The 25,906-nt window shown below is 43.0% G+C and overlaps 1 protein-coding gene across 1 annotated transcript; it reads right to left on the bottom strand.

The window, feature by feature from the left end:
* Positions 1–7,746: 7,746 nt before the first annotated feature.
* LOC115179042 (soluble guanylate cyclase 88E-like) lies at positions 7,747–25,741 on the bottom strand. Its single transcript, XM_029740376.1, has 18 exons — positions 25,691–25,741; positions 24,713–24,859; positions 23,871–24,047; positions 23,426–23,558; positions 23,077–23,251; positions 22,840–22,931; positions 22,353–22,610; positions 18,774–18,972; positions 17,982–18,104; positions 17,571–17,691; positions 13,864–13,993; positions 13,379–13,525; positions 12,907–13,053; positions 12,522–12,678; positions 11,665–11,774; positions 9,629–9,718; positions 9,297–9,415; positions 7,747–9,056 (listed from the first exon to the last, which is right to left on the bottom strand). Exons 3-18 carry the CDS (start codon positions 23,996–23,998, stop codon positions 8,654–8,656), a joined length of 2,532 nt encoding a protein of 843 aa, XP_029596236.1. The 5' UTR covers positions 23,999–24,047; positions 24,713–24,859; positions 25,691–25,741; the 3' UTR covers positions 7,747–8,653.
* Positions 25,742–25,906: the final 165 nt, after the last annotated feature.

Here is a 25,906-nt window from a genome sequence, read left to right on the forward strand (position 1 = left end):
TGACTAGAGATAGTGAACTGCAACTGCAAAAGTGGGCCTGTCACCATGGCAACAGACAGGAAATAGGGCTTAAGCGGTTTCCTGACGGCTTCCTCTTAATCATGTAATGACATCTCCCTCAGAAATGTCTACAAGGAGAGTTCAGATGTGTGTGTGTGTGTGTGTGTGTGTGTGTGTGTGTGTGTGTGTGTGTGTGTGTGTGTGTGTGTGTGTGTGTGTGTGTGTGTGTGTGTGTGTGTGTGTGTGTGTGTGTGTGTGTGAGTGTGTGTGGTAGGTAGGTCTGTAGCACTCACTAACCCTTAAGTATTCATACCCCTTGACTTGTTCCACATTTTGTTGTTACAGCCTGAATTCAAAATAGATTACAACTTTTTTTTACCCTTCTACACACAATACCGCATAATGACAAAGTGAAAACATGTTTTTAGAAATTTGACAAAGCGAAAACATATTTTTAGAAATGTTAGCACATTTATTGAAAATGAAATACAGAAATATCTCCTTCACATACACTACCGATCAAAAGTTTGGGGTCACTTAGAAATGTCCTTGTTTTTGAAAGAAAAGCAAAAAAATGTGTCTATTAAAATAACATCAAATTGATCAGAAATACAGTGTAGACATTGTTAATGTTGTAAATGATTATTGTAGCTGGAAACAGCAGATTTTTTTATGGAATATCTACATAGGTGTACAGAGGCCCAATATCAGCAACCATCACTCCTGTGTTCCAATGGCACGTTGTGTTAGCTAATCCAAGTTATCATTTTAAAAAGCTAATTGAGCATTAAAAAACCCTTTTGCAATTATGTTAGAAAACTGCTGTTCTGATTAAAGAAGCAATAAAACGGGCCTTCTTTAGACTAGTTGAGTATCTGGAGTATCAAATCAAATCAAACTTTATTTGTCACATGCACCGAATACAACAAGTGTAAACTTTACCGTGAAATGCTAACTTACAAGCCCTTAACCAAGAGTGCAGTTCAAGAAGAAGAAAATATTTACCAAGGGGGGGGGTCAATGTAAATTGTCCGGTGGTGATTTTATGAATTGTTCAGCAGTCTTATGGCTTGGGGGTAGAAGCTGTTGATGAGCCTTTTGGTCCTAGACTTGGCGCTCTGGTACCTCTTGCCGTACGTTAGCAGAGATAACAGTCTATAACTTGGGTGACCGGAGTCCCTGACAATTTTATGGGCTTTCCTCTGACAGCGCCTTTTATATAGGTCCTGGATGGCAGGAAGCTTGGTCCCAGTGATGTACTGGGCCGTTCGCACTACCCTCTGTAGCGCCTTACGGTCAGATGCCGAGCAGTTGCCATACCAGGCGATGATGCAACCGGTCAGGATGCTCTTGATGGTGCAGCTGTAGAACCTTTTGAGGATCTGGGGACCCATGCCAAGTCTTTTCAGTCTCCTGAGGGGGAAAAGGTTTTGTTGTGCCCTCTTCACGACTGTCTTGGTATGTTTGGACCATGATAGTTCGTTGGTGAAGTGGACACCAAGGAACTTGAAACTCTTGACCCGCTCCAGTACCAACATGTCGATGTTAATGGGGGCCTGTTCGGCCCGCCTTTTCCTGTAGTCCACGATCAGCTCCTTTGTCTTGCTCACATAGAGGGAGAGGTTGTTGTCCTGGCACCACACTGCCAGTTCTCTGACCTCCTCCCTATAGGTCATTGTGTCGTCAGCAAACTTAATGATGGTGTTGGAGTCGTGTTTGGCCACGCATGAACAGGGAATACAGGGAATACAGGAGTGGACTAAGTACACACCCCTGAGGGGCCCCAGTGTTAAGGATCAGCGTGGCAGACGTGTTGTTGCCTACTCTTACCCCCTGGGGGCGGCTCGTCAGGAAGTCTAGGATCCAGTTGCAAAGGGATGTTTTTATTCCCAGAGTCCTTAGCTTAGTGATGAGCTTCGTGGGCACTATGGTGTTGAACGCTGAGCTGTAGTCATTGAACATCATTCTCACATAGGTGTTCCTTTTGTCCGGGTGAGAAAAGGCAGTGTGGAGTGCGATTGAGATTGCGTCATCTGTGGATCTGTTGGGGCGGTATGTGAATTGGAGTGGGTCTAGGGTGTCCGGGAGGATGCTTTTGATGTGAGCCATGACCAGCCTTTCAAAGCACTTCATGGCTACCGATGTGAGTGCCACGGGGCGATAATCATTTAGGCAGGTTACCTTCGCTTTCTTGGGCACAGGGACTATGGTGGTCTGCTTGAAACATGTAGGTGTTACAGACTCGGTCAGGGAGAGGTTGAAAATGTCAGTGAAGACACTTGACAGTTGGTCTGTGCATGCTTTGAGTACACGTCCTGGTAATCCATCTGGCTGAGCGGCTTTGTGAATGTTGACCTGTTTTAAAGGTCTTGCTCACATCGGCTACTGAGAGCGTTATCACACAGTCGTCCAGAACAGCTGGTGCTCTTGTGCATGCTTCAGTGTTCCTTTCCTTGGAGCGAGCATAAAAGGCATTTAGCTCGTCTGGTAGGCTTGCGTCACTGGGCAGCTCGCAGATGGGTTTCCCTTTGTAGTCGGTAATAGTTTTCAAGCCCTGCCACATCCAACGAGCGTCAGAGCCAGTGTAGTAGGATTCAATCATAACTTCTATAGGCTAGGTGGGACGTTTGCGTCCCACCCTAGTCAACAGCCAGTGGAATCGTGTGGCGCAAAATACAAATACCTCAAAAATGCTATAACTTCAATTTCTCAAACATATGACTATTTTACACCATTTTAAAGACAAGACTCTCGTTAATCTAACCACATTGTCCGATTTCAAAAAGGCTTTACAGCGAAAGCAAAACATTAGATTATGTCAGGAGAGTACCCTGCCAAAAATAATCACACAGCCATTTTCAAAGCAAGCATATATGTCACAAAAACCAAAACCACAGCTAAATGCAGCACTAACCTTTGATGATCTTCATCAGATGACACTCCTAGGACATGATGTTAAACAATACATGCATGTTTTGTTCAATCAAGTTCATATTTATATCAAAAACCAGCCTTTTACATTAGCATGTGATGTTCAGAACTAGCATACCCACCGAAAACTTCCGGTGAATTTACTAAATTACTCATGATAAACGTTGACAAAATACATAACAATTATTTTAAGAATTATAGATACAGAACTCCTTTATGCAAACGCTATGTCAGATTTTAAAATAGCTTTTCGGCGAAAGCACATTTTGCAATATTCTGAGTACATAGCTCGGCCATCACAGGCTAGCTAATTTGACACCCACCAAGTTTGGGGCTCACTAAACTCAGAATTACTATTAGAAAAATTGGATGACCTTTGCTGTTCTTCGTCAGAATGCAATCCCAGGACTTCTACTTCAACAACAAATGTTGTTTTGGTTCCAAATAATCCATAGTTATATCCAAATACCTCCGTTTTGTTTGTGCGTTCAGGTCACTATCCGAAGGGTAACGCGCAAGCGCATTTCGTGACAAAAAAATTCAAATATTCCATTACCGTACTTAGAAGCATGTCAAACGCTGTTTAAAATCAATTTTTGTGCTATTTTTCTTGTAAAATAGCGATAATATTCCAACCGGGCAACGTTGTATTCATTCAAAGACTGAAATAAAAAAATCTCGTGATCGCACATCTCAGTCTCACTGTCCCCAGGCTGACCACTTACAAACTTTGCTGCTGTACTTTGCCTAGAGACAGCAGACACCCCATTCCACTTTCTGGCGGCTTTAGAGAGCCAACGGAAGCCTTAGAAAGTGTCACGTTACAGCACAGATGCTGTATTTTCGATAGAGATTCAACAGAAGGACAACAAATTGTCAGACAGGGCACTTCCTGTATGGAATCTTCTCAGGTTTTGGCCTGCCATATGAGTTATGTTATACTCACAGACACCATTCAAACAGTTTTAGAAACTCTAGCGTGGTTTCTATGCAAATCTACTAATTATATGCATATTCTCATTTCTGGGCAAGAGTAGTAACCAGTTTAAATCGGGTACGTTTTTTTATCCGGCCGTGAAAATACTGCCCCCTAGCCCCAACAGGTTAATCCTGTATTGACGCTTTGCTTGTTTAATGGTTCATCTGAGGGCATAGAGAGATTTCTTATAAGCGTCCGGATTAGTCTCCCGCTCCTTGAAAGCGGCAGCTCTAGCCTTTAGCTCAATGCGGATGTTGCCTGTAATCCATGGCTTCTGGTTGGGATATGTACGTACGGTCACTGTTGGGATAACGTCATCGATGCGCTTATTCATGAAGCCGATGACTGAGGTGGTGTATTCCTCAATGCCATTTGATGAATCCCAGAACATATTCCAGTCTGTGCTAGTGTAACAGTGTAGGTTCCGTCCCTCTCTTCGCCCCAAATCGGGCTCGGACCAGGGACCCTTGCACACATCAACAACTGACACCCCACAAAGCAGCGTTACCCATCGTGCCACAAAAGCCGCGGCCCTTGCGACGCAAGGGGAAACCCTACTTCAAGTCTCAGAGCGAGTGACGTCACTGATTGAAACGCTATTAGCGCGCACCACCGCTAACTAACTAGCCATTTCACATCGGTTACACTCACCCCCCCTTTGACCTCCTCCTTTTCCGCAGCAACCAATGATCCGGGTCAACAGCATCAATGTAACAGTGTAGGTTCCGTCCCTCTCTTCGCCCCAACCCGGGCTCGAACCAGGGACCCTTGCACACATCAACAACTGACACCCCACGAAGCAACGTTACCCATCGTGCCACAAAAGCCACGGCCCTTGCAACGCAAGGGGAAACCCTACTTCAAGTCTCAGAGCGAGTGACGTCACTGATTGAAACGCTATTAGCGCGCACCACCGCTAACTAACTAGCCATTTCACATCGGTTACACTAGCAAAACAGTCCTGTAGTGTAGCATCCGTGTCATCTGACCACTTCCATATTGAGATAGTCATTGGTACGTCCTGCTTTAGATTTTGCTTGTAAGCAGGAATCAGGAGGATATAATTATGGTCAGCATTTGTGGGTTCGATTACAGGCTCAAAATGGCCAGAAACAAAGAACTTTCTTCTGAACTCTTCAGTCTATTCTTGTTCTGAGAAATTAAGGCTATTCCACTCGAGCAATTGCCAAGAAACTAAAGATCTCATACAACGCTGAATACTACTCCCATCACAGAACAGCGCGAACTGGTTCTAACCAGAATAGAAAGAGGAGTGGGAGGCCCCAGTGCACAATTGAGCAAGAGGACAAGCAAATTAGAGTGTCTAGTTTGAGAAACAGAGGCCTCACAAGTCCTCAACTGGCAGCTTCATTAAATAGTACCCGCAAAACACCAGTCTCAACATCAACAGTGAAGAGGCGACTCTGAGATGCTGGCCTTCTAGGCAGAGTTCCTCGTACAATGCTGTGTACTACTCCCTTCACAGAACAGCGCAAACTGGCTCTAACCAGAATAGAAAGAGGAGTGGGAGGCCCCGGTGCACAACTGAGAAAGAGGACAAGCACATTAGAGTGTATAGTTTGAGAAACAGACGCCTCACAAGTCCTCAACTGGCAGCTTCATTAAATAGAACGCGCACAACACCAGTCTCAACGTCAACATTGAAGAGGCTACTCCAGGATATGCTGGCCTTCTTTTTCATGACCCTGTCTTTCAAAGATAATTCGTAAAAATTCAAATAACTTCACACATCTTCATTGTAAAGGGTTTAAACAATGTTTCCCATGCAGGTTCAATGAACCACAAACAGTTCATGAACATGCACCTGTGGAACGGTCATTAAGACACTAACAGTTTACAGACGGTAGGCAATTAACGTCACAGTTATGAAAACTTAGGACACTAAAGAGGCCTTTCTACTGACTGAAAAACACCAAAAGAAAGATGCCCAGGGTGCCTGCTCATCTGCGTGAACGTGCCTTAGGCATGCTGCAAGGAGGCATGAGGACTGCAGATGTGGCCAGGGCAATAAATTGCAATGTCCGTACTGTGAGACGCCTAAGACAGCGCTACAGGGAGACAGGACGGACAGCTGATCGTCCTCGCAGTGGCAGACCACGTGTAAGAACACCTGCACAGGATCGATACATCCGAACATCACACCTGCGGGACAGGTACAGGATGGCAACAACAACTGACCGAGTTACACCAGGAAAGCACAATCCCTCCATCAGTGCTCTGACTGTCCGCAATAGGCTGAGAGAGGCTGGACTGAGGGCTTGTAGGCCTGTTGTAAGGCAGGTCCTCACCAGACATCACCGGTAACAACGTTGCCTATGGGCACAAACCAACTGTCGCTGGACCAGATATTGCTGGCAAAAAGTGCTCTTCACCGACAAATCACGGTTTTGTCTCACCAGGGGTGATGGTCGGATTCGCGTTTATCGTCGAAGGAATGAGCGTTACACCGAGACCTGTACTCTGGAGCAGGATCGATTTGGAGGTGGAGGGTCCGTCATGGTCTGGTGCGGTGTGTCACAGCATCATCGGACTGAGCTTGTTGTCATTGAAGGCAATCTGAACGCTGTGCGTTACAGGGAAAACATCCTCCTCCCTGGTGTGGTACCCTTCCTGCAGGCTCATCCTGACATGACCCTCCAGCATGACAATGCCACCAGCCATACTGCCCGTTCTGTGCGTGATTTCCTGCAAGGCAGGAATGTCAGTGTCCTGCCATGGCCAGCGAAGAGCCCGGATCTCAATCCCGTTGAGCATGTCTGGGACCTGTAGGATCGGAGGGTGAGGGTGAGGGCTATTCCCCACAGAAATGTCCGGGAACTTGCAGGTGCCTTAGTGGAAGAGTGGGGTAAAATCTCACAGCAACAACTGGCAAATCTGGTGCAGTCCATGAGGAGATGCACTGCAGTACTTAGTATCTGATGTGGCCACCAGCTGCATTGACTGTTACTTTTGATTTTGACCCCCCCCCCCCCCCCCCCCCCTTTGTTCAGGGACACATTATTCCATTTATGTTAGTCACATGTCTGTGGAACTTGTTCAGTTTATGTCTCAGTTGTTGAATCTTGTTATGTTCATACAAATATTTACACATGTTAAGTTTGCTGAAAATAAACGCATTTGACAGTGAGAGGACGTCTCTTTTTTTTGCTGAGTTTATATATTTTTGAATCCATTTCGAATTCAGGCTACCACTACAAAATATGGAATAAGTCAAGGGGTATGAATACTTTCTGAAGGCACTGTACCTTTTCTTTGAGCACAGCTTATGTATAATGTGTTACCTCCTTAGTTAAAAGATCAAGGACATTGGGCCTCCCACCTTAGTGAAGAAATTCTTAATCTAGAATAAGTATATTAAATAATTGTCATGATGGGGATTTCTATTTGGACATTGAGCTCAGTGTAGGCCTAAATTCTGTTTGCTTTACTGTCTTTTCATTCCACATTTTGGACATTTAGTATTTTCTGACTGGTGCTTAGCTGTTCTTTGAGCACACACAATCTCCGCTAGCTGTGTTATCTGATACGGTGCCAGGTAAAATCTAGATACGAGTGTGTCAGTTCAGAGAAAGTCATTGATTTAATCTTATGTCTGTAGCTAACTGCGACTAGCCTTTTCCCCATCACGTGTACTGATGACTGATGAGCGTGTTATAGAGAGAAATGTTCTATCCCCAGTTTTACAGAGCTATAGCTTCCCTTTTTTCTTTGCCTTCATCTGTCCCTCTGACATTGTGAGCGAATCACAATTTTTTGGTGTGTTTCTTGTCAAGAAAAACATTTAAAGATATCAAGAAGGAAATGAACACATGACGTGTTTGTCTGTACAGTTTTTATGGACAAAGAAGTGCTAACATACAGTAAACGTGCAACAAATTATAAATACAAAACAGAAAAGTAAAGCACTTACAGCATTAGGAAAAGCGCTATTATATAAATGATTATTAAAGTCAATATTATTCCATCATTAAATACAGTATCAGAACTGTAACTTGTGTCAGACTTCTCAGAACTAGTTTATGCAAATAAAATACAACCATCTCTGGACATCTCAACTAACTCTGTATACCAATCCATTGTGATCCTGTAATTAGAAAAGGTGTTTTCACCGACAGTAATAACTTAATAAATAGTACATGAACTGTACATTTATTGACCTGTTTCCTTTCAACAACATGCAGAAATCCATGACATTAGCCAAGTGCTTGTATTACCAAAAAAGGCCCACTGTTTAACACGTCATCAAGACATGTGTATCGGTATATATTTGTTGGAAGATAAACTTTTTTTTCCCCTTTTCAGCAATGTCACATTTGTTAATTTTAGGGGCATCAATGTTTCCACTATTATTACTTAGGTGGTTCCGCTCTGTCTACCTCTGTTACTCCACCTTGAATAAATGGATTAATATATTACATTATGTGTGGGCTGCCCTGAATGTTGCTGTGGGGACCCTCAGGTCCTGCCTAAGGAAAAACATAGGATAAACACCAGGGCGTCATACAATATATTGAACATGAAGGCTGGCCCATGATCTGAGAGGTCTTGAACTCTGGCCTGGTCCATCTCACAGTAGGGAAAAACTAAAGGGATGTGACTGAACAGCGAAACCATGTTGAATTTTCTAATTGGTTGAGGTTCAAGGTTAGGGTCAGTTTCAGGGTTGCCTTCATAGGACTGTCAATAAGATGCAGGCCAGTCACATTATTTTAGCCTCTCCTCTCACAGCAGGCAGCAGGAAGTGCTGCGCATGGGAAGGTGGGTGGGCAGCTTGGTGTGCTGCCTGAAGCTGTTCTTCTTGTTGTTGAGCACTGGGGCGGCGGTGGCCGGGGGGGCCTTGGGGGTCTCCTGGGCAGCAGCAGGAAGCACTGCACTCTCCTGCACCACATTGACCTGCTGGGGAGGAGCTTCAGGCTTGGCCACGCCCCCTTTGTTGTTGTTCTTAGTGTTCTTTTTTACTTTCTTCTCCTGGGGCTCGGTGGGGTCTGTGGGGTCCTCGGGGGCGCCTTCTAGTGAAGGTAAGGGCTCTGCAGGCAACTCTGTGGGGGTGGGCTTGCCCTCTGCCTGCTCCTCGTTGGGAATGTTCAGGTTGGAAGTGGAGCGCTTGGTGTTGGTGCAGGTGGACCTGTGTGTTGGAACGTATAAAAAAATGACCACATACAGTATGTACAAAAGCAAAGCAAATAAGTAGCAGGTGTGTTTTTCTTATGCAAGCCCTTCGCTCCACAAACAGGCTGATGTTGGAACCTTACTAACTATACAGTAGTGAAATTCAATGAACAGTTCGCAGTCATATGATATAGGGCATCTTGTAGTATATCCCTACAGAAGAGATTGGTGTTGCCTCCTCCCCTGCTCCACTTACCCATTGGAGCTCCTGTCCTCTGAGTCCTTCTGTTCACTGCTGTAGCGGAGCTCTGCTGGAGTCTTAAACGACAGGTCCTTCTTCCCCTTCAGCCAATATGTCTTCATGTAGCCTTTACCCTGTGAATGGACAGAATTTAGGCAGAAATAGTACCGTGTTCATGATCCTTATGTTCAATACCTGTCATAACTCAGCCAATGGATGGGCCACAAATGACTATTTCAGGACTTTTGAACTTTGATAAAACTCCTGAAGAGATGAAAATACATTTTAATAGATAGATTTAAAAAATGGATTTAGTGTGGTGCCATGATGGAACATTGTACACATACCTTCACAAAAATCTTTCCCCTCTCCTCAATTATGTAGGGCTCATGTTCCAAGTGGTCTTTGGTGGTCTGGCTTATGTGGATCTGCATGCCCTGTACATACAGACACACAGAGGTTGATGGCTGATATAGTGCAACTATTCAGCTCACTTAATGCCGCATTAACCTACTTACAAAATAAATGATTTGCTATACAGTGCTAATTGATTGCGTCTATTGGGTAAATCCATTTGAATTCTATCACTTTTTGACAGCACCCCTTTTCATTTGAACAAATCCTTCCATAAAAATGTGTCCATTGTAGAAGTGCTCAGAACGTGACCTTTGGACCTGAATGCCAAAACTTTCAAGAGATAAAGTTTCTCAAAGTTAACCTATTTTGCATACCCCACCATACCATGAGACATCCATGTCTTCATCACTGGAAAATATAAACGATTGATAATTGGTATAATTTAAAAGCTTACAAACAGGGTTGTCAAACAATTTGATAATTTCTTATTTTTTTAAGTATGTAATTTTTTAACCTTAAACGTCAATTATCAAAAAATGCGGAAACTCAGATTTAAAAAAAATATTCACATACATTGTAGCTTAGACCCTATTTGACATCATCAGAGGTTTTTGTGTTGTGACCAATGTTCCCTCTAAGCTGTGCGTGGGCACGCAGCTCCCCGGGACTGCCACTCAGAAGAAATATCAGCCTGCATAGAGAAGCAAGAGATTGACCTTCACTCAACTTTCCAGAGTTTTCCCCATTAGTTAACACTATCAACATTTCCCTTTACTGTGGGAATTGTGATTGAATTAACGCAATATTAGCCACATTCAAGGCAATATACCGAAACAAAACTAAGTATGCAAGACTTAGTATGCAAAACTAATTATGCAAGAGATTTTGTTGTAGGCAGACCACATCGGAGTAGGTTTCTATTGCAATGACAGGCACAACTCAGGCCCTTACTCTACACAGACCAGTGCGCCATAACCAATCAGAGCAGCTGTAGGCCAATATGCAAATAGACCATTGCTATATATGGATCTGTGCCATTCCCTTTGAACTGGACTGTTTTTACAGCATGAGCGGTCATAAGTAGATGCGCTTGTTTTGAGATCAAAGCAAGAGCTACATGTAGCAATGTGTGCACATTTGTACATTTGTTCATATCCTTTGTTAGTTAGTAAGTTATTAGCCCAATTATAGATCATTTGTTGTCAGCAATGGGGGAGTGATTGCTTCCTACAAGAGCACAAAACGTGTGCATTTCAAGACATCAATGAAAAGCGAGTCAGGTAAATATTTTTTGTTTTAAAGGGGCAGTTTTGTATTTTGAGATTAGGCATGAATAAGCTATGTAGTCAATAGGCAGAGGGTAGCATAATTTGTCTGACTCTGTAATAATGGTTTGGGAATAATTTGGGGTTTTATTTTGTAAAGTGGTTTCTTGCATCAAACAACACATCATTTTCAGTCACCTCCTTGTCTGAAGGTCAAGTGGATAAACAGGTTAATGTCAAACCCTGCATGTTTTCTTCAAAAGTCTCATGGAATGTAGGCCTACTTTGAACACCACACATTGGCTCCTACTGTAGACTGAATGATAGAACAGCTATTTCCATGTAAACATTTTATGGGATGCATTTTCTCTGTTTTTGATGGTAGGCCAGTGGTAGGTCTACATTATGATCAAATAGCCACAGTAGCCTACTTGACCACTGTTAAAACTAACTTAAACCGGGTACAGCATCAGTGTTCACAGTAAATGCGCGCCGGAAGTTGCAAAGAATTTTCACAACGTTCAGGTTTGTGCTCAGCAGACCTGAAATTTGCTCAGTGCCTACATTCTTTTGAGGGAACATTGGTTGTGACCGCCATTGGTTGAGACACAACATGCTCTTGAATACAGAGTGGGTGTCAATCAAAGAAATAGAACATGTATGGAACCTTTTGTTTAAATCAAAAGGAATGCTGTCAAAAAGTGATTGAATTCAAATGGATTTACCCTATAGTGAGGTTATGTTCTAATGTCAGCACTCACCACCCCATTGCTCTCCATGCGGGAGGCAGTGTTGACGGTGTCTCCAAACAGACAGTAGCGAGGCATCTTCAGCCCCACCACCCCAGCCACCACCATCCCTGAGTGGATCCCTGAAGGGAAACAACACACAATGAAGTTAAACTGCTTTACTGAACCTGGATCAGTGGCTCTAGATTCAGGGTGCCTTAAGGAGCATAAATCTGGCAGCATTAACTGAGGAGCACAGTCAGGGCATGGCTAGACAATATCAAGCCTTTGACTTCCTTTTGACCGGATTATAAAGACACACCGTACAGTACAGTATGTGTATGCTTTATGTCTGTCATGTGCAGGGTTGGGTAGTTTACTATATTAATGTAATCCGTTACAGTTACAGGACAAAAATAGTAATCAGTAATGTAACGTTTGGATTACCCAAACTCAGTAATGTAATCTGGTTACTTTTGAATTACTTTCCCCCTAAGAGGCATTAAAGGAAGACAAAAAGGATCCATCAAACATATTTTAGTGTGTTATCATAGTGGTCTCTGACTTGTGGTCAGACTCGCTCAGGTGGAACAAACTTAAACTTTCACCTTTTTTCAATGCTGAATCGAATGTCATTGAGAAAACAGAAAGGTGCCATAATGTATTTTGTTCCGCAATCGTCCTTTATGAATTTAAAAGTAATCATCTAGTTTTAAAAGTATCTGTAATCTGATTACAATATTTTTGCTAGTAAAGTATTACAGGTAAAGTTTTTTTGTAATCAGGTAACATGTAGTAATTATATTTCTATGGTAAGGCCCACTCCTGTCTACACTGTCTGTGCCATAAAAATAAAGTGACTAGATTGTATTTCAATGGTCTCTGCTCACCGACTCTGATCTGGATGTTGTCTCCAGTGGAGGGGTCTTTGAGGTGGTCGATGGAGCTCAGCATGTCCAGGGCCATGTCACATATGTGGTGGGCATGGAAGGTTGTTTTATTGGGCACGCCTGCTACCACCATGTAGGCATCTCGGATGGTCTCCACCTGAACCCAGGGAAATAAGAGTCAAGTAGTATGTTTAGAAGCATTACTGTATAAATGATATCCTACCAATGAAACAAACTAAATATTCCACTCTGTAAAACATTGCTACAGCCACTCAATGCATGATAATAGTCTGTGTTCTCCTTTTTGGTCCAGCCAACCTTGGTTGAGTATTCAGGCATATTGTTCCCACAGAGGCCCTTGTTTTGTATTGTCCCAGTCATTCACCTTGTAGACGTTGTGCTTCTCGCTGAGCGTGTCGAAGACGATGTAGATCTCGTTGAGCATGTCCACCACCTGCATGGGCGTGATGTGGATGCAGATCTCGTTGAACTTCACCACGTCGCTGAATAGGATGGTCACGTCCGGGAACACCTGGGAAACGGAAAGGAAATACCAGCACACTTAAATGCTTGGCATTTTACTGTGGTGTTTCTTCTGGCTTGATAGAAATGAGGTGGCTAGTTGGAATCCAATTGAGCCTTATTGTCATTGAATGTTCTGAGCCAACATGGAGGATAGTTTCCTCTACAAATTCTATGGCTGTGTCTGAAATGGCACCCTATTGCCTATATAGTGCATTACTTTTGACCAGAGCCTGGGCCCTATATAGTGCAATATATAGGGAATGGGGTGCCATTTTGGATGCACCCTGTATATCTGTATATGTATCTGTACATTTATGACTGTGGGTTAGTACCTGGCATGTCTCCAGGGCCGTGATACCCTTCCTGAGCCGGTCAGCCACAGCTTTGGGGATCATGGCGTAGAGGAGGGAGTCTCCTCTCTTCTTCTCCTCGTCCAGCTTCTTGATGATCTCCTGGAGCTGGGCGTACTTCTGCTGCTCCTGGAGTGGGAGGAGCCACCAGAGAGAGAGAGCTGTCAGTCAACTAACTCCTCATCCTTCTTCAAATCCAGCCCCGCCCTTGAGATGGTCTTTGCCTCTCCCTTTCAGAGTGAACTATACACTGCATATGTCTTTATTTGTAACTTTGAAAATGAAGCTGCCTATGAGCAGGACTGTGTGTGGGTATAGTAGTATGTCTTGCATTCTTAGATGAGGAAAACTTGGCCCAGTTAGTAGAGGAGTTATCTGATAATGTTAACAATGTACCAAAGTACGGTTGTGTGCTATTCCTATTCTAAAGGGTGGTATGTGGTATATATGAAATGTGTATGACTTACCTGGTCAAGAGCCAGCTGAAGTTCAGCCGACTGCTGTGTTCCGGCTAAGATGAGCTCTCGGCTGGAGTCGTGTAGGTTCAGATCGTTCACATAGACGCCCATTTTAATCATGTCCTCCACTGTCTCTATACTGGAAGAGGAATAAAAAGGAGGAAGAGGAATGAGAGAGACAGCAAGAATGGAGTGAGTGGCAGAAAGGGAGATAAGAAGGGATTGGAAAGGTAGAGGGAAGCAGATAAACGCAACATGCAACAATTTCAACGATTTCAGCGATTTTACTGAGTTACAGTTCATATGCCCACCCAATTGGAAGCCAGGCCCAGCCAATCAGAATGAGTTTTTCCCCACAAAAAAAAGGCTTTATTTCAGACAGCAATACTCCTCAGCTTTATCAGCTGTCTGGGTGGCTGGTCTCAGATGATCCCGCAGGTGATGAAGCCAGATGTGGAGCTCCTGTGCTGGCGTGGTTACACGTGGTTTGTGGTTGTGAGGCCGATTGGATGTACTGACAAATTCTCTAAAATTACGTTGGAGGTGGCTTATGGTAGAGAAATTAACATTAAATTATCTGGCAACAGCTCTGGTGGATATTTCTGCAGTCATCATGCCAATTGCAAGCTCGCTCAAAACTTAAGACATCTGTGCCATTGTGTTGTGTGACAAAACTGCACATTTTAGAGTGGCCTTTTATTGTTCCCAGCACAAGGTGCACCTGTGTAATGATCATGCTGTTTAATCAGCTTCTTGATATACCAGACCTGTCAGGTGGATGGATTACCTTGGCAAAGGAGAAATGCTCACTAACAGGGATGTAAACAAATTTCTGCACAAAATTGGAGAGAAATAAGCTTTTTGTGCGTATTGAACATTTCTGGAATCTTTTATTTCAGCTCATGAAACATGGGACCAAAAATATATTAAGCATACTGAACATATTTATAGGCATATAGTAATATTATAAATATAGCATATCATTGTTTTTATTATTTTCATATGCTAATATACACAGACACACCATAAGGTAAGGACTATCTAAAGTAAGTGTTGGAGCCAAATTCCCTTACGTTCAGTCTCATTATGAACATTTATGGTTTGTCTTATTAGAATCGTAAAACATTGATTCATTGAAATCTTTCAAGTCTGCCCCCGCTCCCCCTCTCTGGTGCTCGAGGTCGCCAGGGGGCTTATCATTACGCACACCTGTCACCATCGTTACTCGCATCAGCGCTTCATTGGACTCACCTGGATTCATCACGTTATTAATTACCTCCCCTATATCTGTCACTTCCTCAGTTTCTTTCCCGAGTCAGCATTAATGTCGTTATGTTTCCCTTGTCCAGAAGTTTTCAGTGTTTTGTTTCATGTCGGTTATTTATTAAATATTCAGTCCCTGTACTTGCTTCTCATCTCGCGGCGTCTTTCCTTACAGAATGCTGACAACACAATTTGAAGCATCAGGGAGTTTTTTGTTTTTGTTGGTGACGTCGGGTCCGGGTGCAGCGTCTGTCCTTACAGAAATCATGTTTTGGGTTTTCTATTATGGTAATCATGGGTATTTGAAAGCAATCAAATCAAACTTTATTTGTCACATGCGCCGAATATAACAATGAAATGCTTACAGTAAAATGCTTACTTACAAGCCCTTAACCAACAATGCAGTTCAATAAAGAGTTAAGAAAATATTTACCAAATAAACTAAAGTATAAAATAATAAAAAGTAACACAAAGAAACAATAACAAGGTACCGGTATGCAGGGGTTCCGCATTAGTTGAGGTAATTTGTACATGTAGGTAGGGGTAAAGTAAATATGCATAGATAATAGACAGTGAGTAGCAGCAGTGTAAAAACAAATGGAGGTGGAGGGGGTCAATGTAAATAGACCGGGTGGCCATTTGATTAATTGTTCAGCTGTCTTATGGCTTGGGGGTAGAAGCTAGAGTTGCTGCTCCGGCATCGCTTCCCATGCGGTAGCGAACTACTTGGCGCTCCGGCACCGCTTGCCGTGCGGTACCAGAGAGAACAGTCTATGACTTGGGTGACTGGAGTCTTATGAAAAATTTTGGGCTTTCCTCTGACACCGCCTAGTATATAGGTCCTGGATGGCAGGAAGCTTTGCCCCAGTGATGTACTGGGCCGTACGCACTACCCTCTGTAGCGCCTTAAGGTCAGATGCCGAGCAGTTGCCATACCAGGCGGTGAAGCAACCGGTCAGGATGCTCTCGATGGTGCAGCTGTAGAACTTTTTGAGGATCTGGGGACCCATGCCAAATCTCCTGAGGGGGAAAAGGTGTTGTCGTGCCCTCTTCACTACTGTCTTCGTGTGTTTGGACCATGAAGGTTCATTGGTGATGTGGACACCAAGGAACTTGAAACTCTCGACCCACTCCACTACAGCCACATCGATGTTAATGGGGGCCTGTTCGGCCCGCCTTTTCCTGTAGTTCACAATCAGCTCCTTTGTCTTGCTCACATTGAGGGTCTAGGGTATCCGGAATGATGCTGTTGATGTGAGCCATGACGAGCCTTTTAAAGCACTTCATGGCTACCAACGTGAGTGCTACGGGGCGGTAATCATTTAGGCAGGTTACCTGCGCTTCCTTGGGCACAGGGACTATTGTGGTCTGCTTGAAACATGTAAGTATTACAGACTCTGTCAGGGAGAGGTTGAAAATGTCAGTGAAGACACTTGACAGTTGGTCTGCGCATGCTTTGAGAGTACACGTCCTGGCAATCCATCTGGCCCCACGGCTTTGTGAATGTTGACCTGTTTAAAGGGTCTTGCTCACATCGGCTACGGCGAGTGTTATCACACAGTCGTCCGGTACAGCTGGTGCTCTATGCATGCTTCAGTGTTGATTTGCCTCAAAGCAAACATGTCACTGGGCAGCTCGCAGATGGTTTTCCCTTTGTAGTCCGTAATAGTTTTCAAGCCCTGCCACATCCGACAAGCGTCAGAGCCAGTGTAGTAGGATTCAATCTTAGTCCTGTATTGACACTTTGCCTGTTTGATGGTTCGTCTGAGGGCATAGCGGGATTTCTTATAAGCGTCCGGATTTGTGTCCCACTCCTTGAAAGCGGTAACTCTAGTCTTTAGCTTGATGCGGATTTTGCCTGTAATCCATGGCTTCTGCTTGGGATATGTATGTACAGTCACTGTGGGGACGACGTCGTCAATGCACTTATTGATGAAGCCAGTGACTGATGTGGTGTACTCCTCAATGCCATTGGATGCATCCCAGAACATATTCCAGTCTGTGCTAGCAAAACAGTCCTGTAGTGTAGCATCCGCGCCATCTGACCACTTCCATATTAAGCGAGTCACTGGTACTTCCTGCTTTAGTTTTTGCTTGTAAGCATGAACCAGAAGGATAGAATTATGGTCAAATTTGCCAAATGGAGCCTTACCTGGGCACACCCCCTTCTTCCCATGTTCCCCTTCCCTATACCTAATTTGTGGTTTGGTGTTATGGCTCAGGTAGGCCTGGATGGACTATAGTCGATGAAAGGATCTGTGTTTGTAAAATACCTTTTTGTTTGTTTTTATACTATCGAAGCTTTGGATTCTCCTTTTTTGGTTGCTTTGTAAATGCGTCTGACCGTGGCATCACATAGCTGTAGCCTCAAGGCAAGTTTTGAATTGGATTACATATTGCCTTTATAGTCAGATAATGACTAGGTACTGTAAGGATGCTGTGGGTGGTCTTACATGGGCGTACTGAGGAAGATGAGCGAGTCCCACTGGGGGACGTACTTCATTTGACCCTTCAGGTGGAGGGGCTTCTTGGGAGGTTCCCTCATATCCTCGAAGATGGTTTCACTGCACTTCCCTGGGGATGACGATAAGCAGGGTGGGGTCATCCACAGACATAGAACTTGGAAACATTGGTTTGAAATGTAGAATTGTCACCAACAATTCCAAGACCATTTACACTCTAGTTATTCAAAATAGACAGGGCAATCACTGACTGTTTTGATTCAGGCCTTGTGTTTGATTTCTGTACGCCTTTCAAATTTAGGAGAACAAAGCTATGTAGCATGTAAGCTTATTTTGGTGAGCTGGACAGGTGGGAAGATAGATAATAAGAAGTGTGGAGGGCGAGGAAGAAGGTGTTCTCACCGGTGACAGTCTGGAAGGCGAGCAGCTCGATGTCCTCTCCCCCTGAGTTGGCTGAGCTGTTGTACTGAGTCAGAGCACTGCTGAACTCCTGGTCCCCCTTCATCTCCTCCACAGACTTCACATCTAATGGGCCAGAGGAAAGGAGGGAATGAATGACGGAGGGAGGGAATGACTGAGTTAGGGAGGGAGAATGGGTGGCTGAGTGAGTGACATTTGTTTTATGCATTTCACTCATGCTTATAACAGCACTGACAGAAAGATGATTTATTGTTACACATATTGGAAGACTTTCAAAGCCCAGTGCAGTCAAAAATGAGATTTTCCTGTGTTTTATATATATTTCCACACTATGAGGTTGGAATAATACTGTGAAATTATGAAAATGATTATAATACCCTTTTAGTGTAAGAGCTGTTTGAAAGGACTGCTTGAAATGTCAGCCTTTTTGGTGGGATGGAGTTTTGGCCTGCCTGTTGACATCACCAGGCAGTAGGTTAAGTGAATAGACCAATAAGAATGAGAGTTCCAAACCTCTCTGCAAATAATAGCTAGTTTTCCCCTCCCCACTCCCAGACAGTCCTAGCAAAATTCTTGTTTAAGAAATTGCTCTTTACTAAGAAGCTATTTTTCTTTCTTTTTGATAATTTTAGTTGAAACAATCACAGTAACTTACTTAATTGTTACCCAGAAACAATTTGATATTGAGATAAAACAGCTGCATTGGACCTAAATTAATCAAAATCACTTAAACATTAGACATGTGCTTCAGATTGTTAGGGACAAAGTACTCCCCTCTCCTGTCGGTTGACTGTGGCGACGGGCGGACCCTTGACTTCTCTGTACCTCTCTCTTCCTCTCTCTTGGGTTTCTCGCTCTCCTCTTTTCCCTCATCTTCCTTTTCCTTGCTCAGTTTAGGGACATTCACCTTCTGCTTGCTCTCCACCACAGCTTTGGACAGTAGCTCAAACACATTGTTAAGGTGGGTGTAGATCTGAGGGGAAGCATGGAAACAGATGACTTCAGTCAAATCCAGGGCCCGTATTCACAAAGCGTCTCAGAGTAGGAGTGCCGATCTAGGATCAGGTCCACACTGTCCATGTAACCTTATTTATTGTGATTATGAAGGCAATTTTGATCCTATATCAGCACTCTTACTCTGAGATTCTTTATTCTGAGACTGGCCCTGATACATGCAGACATGGTGATGCTTAAAGGTCCCACACAGGTATCCTATTTCCCAAGTAAAAATAGCCTTTGAATGACAAAAACATCACCCATAATATCTGTACACTATTAAAATGCTCAGAATTGAAGAAATGTTACCTTTTCTCTCATTTCTAACTATCAGGAAGCCTGAAAGAACAGGCTGAGTGGGCAGGGAGCTTATATTCATGAGCTCGCCTTGACTGGCAGCTCTTTAAAATGGTCTTGTGGTCTTTGTAACAAGGTAAACAATGGGCCACATGTCATTGATGACCAGGTAAACAATGGGCCACATGTCATTCCTAGCCTAAATTGTAGGCTCAACCCATTTTCTCTGCAAAATGCTCTCATAGTCAACAGAACTGTTGGATATCAGACAAACAGCAGCAACACACAATTGCATTTCTATTGTTTTATAACTAATTACAGAATACAGCTCACTGATAAACTTCTTCACAAGAATAGTAAAGCCTGAGTGATCTTAGAAGCTTACACTTAAGAGAATATACAAACAGCATACAATAAGTGTACTGGACAATTTATTGGTGCCTCTGCATTAAATCAAATAACATTTTATTGGTCACATACACATATTTAGCAGATGTTTTTGAGGGTGTAGTGAAATGCTTGCATTATAAATAACAATATGTTCAGAATTGTATGTATTGATCAGACATTTATTTGATCATTTACAATAGGACAGCATAGCCCAAAATATTGATCAACATGAACACTCATGGGAAATAATGGTGAGAAATAATGGTGAGACATCATTTGACATTAAAAAAATAATTAGAGCCATAAGCCTAATATAGGCACCCAGCCACCCTAGTGTCCAGGACCCCATTGATTCGTACAATTTGTAACACTAATCTCCCATCCAAATGCTAGAAAAAAACATAGAAATTAACAAAATGTGATATCATGTAAAAGTTAATTACTTAGGCTTTAGGTAATGCAACCAACCACAGAGATTGATGGGGAGGGGAGGGGGACCCATGTACCCCGCTTCAATCAAGCAGACTTCAGTCACCCACTTGGCTTCAGTCACCCCCAAGATTGAAGCGGGACACTATTGCCTCCTCCTTGTCAGAACTCTCACACTGGGCAAACAGGGGTCCTGGGATGGACAGCTCACACAGCTTCCCCACATACTGTAACATGCTGGATCAAGCGTGACCTTGTTGAAGAGGAGATCCAGGAATCTGTCTACGTAGCCTGTAATGTTTTTGAAAAGGGAAATGTTTGTTAAATGGGTATTGAATTTATTTTCCTTTATTTACTGTTCCGAGTTATGATGCTATCAATTTGTTGATGTAGTGATCTATTCATTTTACAATGTGTTTTCTGGTGTTTTTGAAGTACTCAATTTGAAATATGCAATATTTGGTTGTGCACTTTTTTGTGAAACGTTTCAATGTTTTTATTTCGAATTTTTGTGTGCCTGAAATGCTCATTTGGTGCAGATTTGAAATGAACAGTAGTACTTAATTTGTTTTTTGGTTTATCTGTACTTACACTATTTATATTTGTGAACATTTTTACAACACTACATTCCTAAAGAAAATCATGTACTTTTTACTCCATACATTTTCCCTTACACCCAAAAGTTGTCTTTACATTTGAATGCTTAGAAGGACAGGACAATGGTCCAATTCACAAACTTATCAAGAGAACATCCCTGGTCATCTCTACTGCCTCTGATCTGGCGGACTCACTAAACACAAATGCTTCATTTGAAAATTATGTCTGAAGTGTTGGAGTGTGTCCCTAGCTATCAGTAAATAAAATCTAAAGAAAACTGTGCCGTCTGGTTTGCTTAATAAGTCATTTTAAATGATTTATACTTTTACTTTTGATACTTCAATATTTTAGCAATTATATTTACTTTTGATACGTAAGTATATTTCTAACGAAATACTTTTAGACGTTTAGTCAAGTAGTATTTTACTGGGTGACTTTCACTTTTACTTGAGTAATTTTCTATTAACATATCTTTACTTTTACTCAAGTATGACAATTGGGTACTTTTTCCACCACTGGAAATTAATAAAATGGCTTACAGTATGTTGGGTCTGTCTTTACATGTTTCACAGCATATCCCCCCCTTCTTTGCCTTTGGAAAGTAGATTTTGTATCACAGCATTCCTGCTGTGGTGGTTTCCTGGGAAGCTGTGCAGACAAAATAGATGTTGAATTTTCTAAAATGTCTATCATTACAGCTTGATGATAGTGAAAAGACCAAAAGGAGATAAAGTGAAAATCATAATGATACTTACATTATGGTCAGCGCTTGCAAGACCCACTGTTCCACTGTCACTGATGGTATTGCATCCGTCTTTGGTCTTGCCAGGAAGCTAATACTAATCGAATATTCTCCCCAATTGATAAAGCAACTTCGCTCAAAATGTGCACTGCACACCCGTGACATAATTGTAATTTTCGGGTCAGCCTGTCCACCCAAAATAAAAATGAGACACTGCTGTCGGATGTCTTCTTTCTTCAGAAAATAGTGTAACGTTAAATTTACACTATGGCATCCAGTCACAATGTGCTTTTTTCCGGCATGCTGTTAAGTAGCTTCCTAGCTTAACAGTCACACCACAGATGAAAGGCTACCAGTATATTTAAAAAATATATATTATTTGGTCGTACGTTCTGCTTGAGCCAAAGAACTAGTAGCTTGCCTACGGTTTGTAAACAAAGCCAAAGCAAGGCGTAGGAACACATGCAATTATGGTTTTAAGGCGGTACATATTTAAATTATTTAAGATGATAAGACGCTACCATTGGTGTATTACATTTCTGGCTTTTATGTGACGTTGGAGGAAGCATGAAGTAAATCCTTGGTAATGCGTGACTGAATCCAAGCGTTTGACAAGGGGGAGGGGACCAGTAACTTTATGATCAAACATTATCAATGTGCCAGCGACAGCCATTCTTCATACTTGGGTTACCCTACCTTGAACTGATTTCATCCAAATATCATCCAATGTGATGAAAAACATGATTTTCACTGTTTGGGACCATTAAAGGGGGTTGTTGAATGTTACTAAATAATCACGAAAAAAAACTCTCTGGATTGGCAACAATAGCCTAGGTAAGTGGAAAAACCATACCAAATGTAACAGAACACTCATCCCCCTCTCTCTCCCCTCCTGTACTCACGTTGTCCCAGCTGAACTCCAGCATGGGCCGCACCAGGGTGAACTCTTCGTTGACCTTCTTGCCCTGCAGGTCGGAGAAGACCTCCTTTAGGCCGTCCCCAATGCGGTACATGGTCATGTCCCGGCGGAAGATCACACTAAAGGGGAACATATCGAAAAAGATGCCCCTCTTCATGGGTAACTTCTCGTACCCCGGGGCCGTCTTCTGCTGGGGCATGCGGTGCTTGAAGGCAGCGTTGTCAAAGTTCATCTTGTAGATCTGCGGCAAAGAGACATCACGGCAACACAGCTGTGAGGATCTTAAGGTTGTGAGTATCATGACAATGGGGCCTGAAACTAAAGTTGTTTCACAATGGTGCAAACAGTAGCACTTGGAAAGTGATGCACTCCTAGGTCGGAGGAGCTACTTGCGCGTGCGCTGGGGTGTACATACAATTGTTGAAAAGAAGTAGCTTCAGATAGGTAGATGCCCACAGTACAGTACATACCACATAGGTCATCTTCTCAGTCTCCTCTTTGGACAGGATCTCAACTTCAATGTCTGTATTGTAGAACTGCCTTCCCACTTGAGACAGCTGGCCTACAGTATGGGAAGAGAGAACAAGTATTTTTACAGTTTGGAGATGTGTGACATGCATCCTATGTATAGTATTACCAAATATAATATAGTGCGTTCAGAAAAAGAGTGTTTGCTATGTTTGTCCTCTGTGGTGCTCCCTACCTACCTTTGACAAACTGGGTGAAGCCCTTGCGGGTGCTGCGGTAGTGCAGGGTGAGGCTGGTCTCACACTCCTCCTCCACACAGAAGCTGGGAGGCTGCACCTTGGGGAAGGAGAAGCGGAAGTACTCGTGCAGGTTGTCCAGCTCATTGATGAAGTCACGCACATTACGCCCCAACACCTGGATGAATGGATAAGGGATTAATAATGACATTACACACACACACACACACACACACACACACACACACACACACACACACACACACACCAGTGTATTGATCATTGATTAGGGCCAATTATGCCTAGTATTAAAACTAAGACACTTGAGGAGGGCCACTAGGCACTAGGTCACCTTGAGAATCCTCTCATAGCCGTAGTTCCCGATCCTCTTCACCATGTAAACCCCGAAGGCATACATGAGCTCATCATGGGTCTTCCCCAGGACCTCGCCTGCTGCCTTGGCCAGCCGCAGGATCAGGTTGTCACTGCAGGGGAAGAAGGAAGATACTTAGATGTGACATTTACATTGACATTTTAGTCGTTTAGCAGATGCTCTTATCCAGAGCGACTTACAGTTAGTGCATTCATTGACCTGTTGTCTGTGTGTGTGTGTGTGTTATGGATTGATGGTCTATGTTAACTTGTTGTGCTTTTGCCAAGTCTATCAGGAAAGAGATTCAAGTGAAACCTCAAGTGACTTCCTTTCCTGGTGAAGTTAGAATATAAAGTAAATATGACGCATATGATGGGTACAGAGATGTAGTTAGCCCCGACAGTTAGATGGGATATGGCCGTACTTGTACATCTGATGGCGGACAAACTTGAGATGCGGTATCTCTGCCCGGGCCTCTATCAGCCTCCATACATCTTCTCCGTACGACTCGTTGATATAATCATTCACTGCTTCCAAGTACAGGCCGTACATCTTAAGGGGGTTGGGAACCTCCAGATTTCTGCCAAGTTTAACTGCTTTACTGAGGGATGGTAAGGAAAGAAGAAGTGTAAAACATCTGCAGTCTGAGTCATTTTGCATATAGGATGAACTAGATGTTAGAAACTATGAAGCCCCTCATTATTCACTGCCACAAATATTTTCCAAAATCAATAAATCATCCCTTTAGGGTATCCTGAGCAAGATTAACATCTTGCTCTACACACAGCTCTACTCTAGTACTAGTACATGTGCAGTACTTGCACTTCACATGTAATATTTAACCGATGAGTAAAAAGGAGAAAATCAATCTCACACCTATATCACAAATACATTTTCACATGGACACAAATCATGTGTACATATACAGGCACAATGAGTTACTTTACACCTTACCCTGAGGTTTGGGTGTCAGGTAACCTCCTCAAACACCTCCCTACCTCTGCACACTGTTACACAACACTCTTTTGTCAGTGTTGATCAGAAGACTTTTACAATAGCACAAGATTATTCTTTAAAGACTAATCTTTAAAATAAGACACTACACTGCACAGTACTGCCTCTAGTCTATGGCACCTCGGACCTAAAATTGTCCGGAATCTATGTTCCACACCATTTAGCCAGCTAACACAAATGTTTCCCCATAGTAAATCAAAAGTTTTCCAAAAGAAAAAGCAGAAGAAGAGGGTGGAAATATGGGTCCCTTACCTGCAGTCCCTCAGTGGTATGTAATTCGCTGGTCCAACTGCGGGAGCGAACACCAAAATGCTGCTCCCTGCTCTGACTGGCCAAACACCTGCTCGTGACACGGGCCCTCTTCAGACACTTCTCTATCAAGTCAATGGGTGGCAGGGCCTAAAATAAGAGCGCCAAGGCATGTTTCTGGCAGGTACCAAAGAAAAGGTAATAGTGGTGACTTTCTAGCTCGCTGAAGACATAGCAGGCCAATGTGTGTGTGTACTGTAAGTCTGTGTTTGGATCTTGGTTATGAATGCCAAAAGGAAAAGTGTGTGGGCTTATTGTGGGGAATCTCTCAAGAGGGGCATGCCCCCCCTGTGATATAAGTCTAAATGTTTTATATAAATCAATATACTGTTTAATTGTACATATAGGGCTGTGGAATATGAAGTGCATTGTGACAAATATATATATTTAAAAAATAAGTAGGCTCTCTAAGCCTAGGTTAAAAGGGATGGGCAACGTCTGGAGCAGCCCTTCAATGGATTTTCAGGGTTTGATTTGTTCATTAAAATAGTCGTTTTTTAATCAAAATAAATAAAAAATGAATGTGTTGGAGCATTGGTGTAGCCTAGGCTACAGATGCTCGTGGAGTGCTCTATTGTAAATGCTATGCTAAACGCACCCGTTATCAGAACCCGCGAGACAATTGTGTCTCTCATGTTGCATGTACGGTTGGATTGAGAAAGCCCTGTGAGTGTGAACATTGTCTTGATGGTGATAGTATGCTTGTCTTTAAAACGTTTCTATAGCCCTCAGTTAATGTAAATTGGTTACGAGCAGCCCTGCTTATTGAGGCAATGGTTTTGCCCGTTCTATAAACTCTGAAGGCGAGGGAGAGTATATATCAGCTATGTTGTTAGCCAAAAACCAAATCCTTTGGGATTGATAACAGGTTGGTTTGAATAACTACTACAAATATTCACAAATATGGTGCACCAGCCATACCACTTTTGGCCAAGGCCGACTGATCTCCCCACCAGCCTTCCTGCATCCCGCGCGCAGAAGCAAGCTAATTATACAAATATAAACACTTCATTTTCGAAACTTTAGTTCTGTTGTAAAGCAGTGTGACGGTGCCCCTTTGCGAATATTTAGAGAACAGTAGATGAGCGCACTAACTAATTCAGTTGTAGGTCGAGCCTATTCTGCCTGTGTGTTGAA

The sequence above is a fragment of the Salmo trutta genome, chromosome 3 (genome assembly GCF_901001165.1).
Source record: "Salmo trutta chromosome 3, fSalTru1.1, whole genome shotgun sequence".
Taxonomy (NCBI): Eukaryota; Metazoa; Chordata; class Actinopteri; order Salmoniformes; family Salmonidae; genus Salmo; species Salmo trutta.

Coding starts and splice junctions, on each gene's coding strand:
- LOC115179042 (XM_029740376.1), bottom strand. CDS start 23,998: ATGTACGGCCTGTACTTGGAAGCAGTGAATGATTATATCAACGAGTCG. Junction 23,559..23,870: donor GTCCGCCATCAGATGTACAA/GTACGGCCATAT, acceptor CTTCCCCTGCAG/TGACAACCTGATCCTGCGGC. Junction 13,054..13,378: donor CGGCCCTGGAGACATGCCAG/GTACTAACCCAC, acceptor TCCGTTTCCCAG/GTGTTCCCGGACGTGACCAT.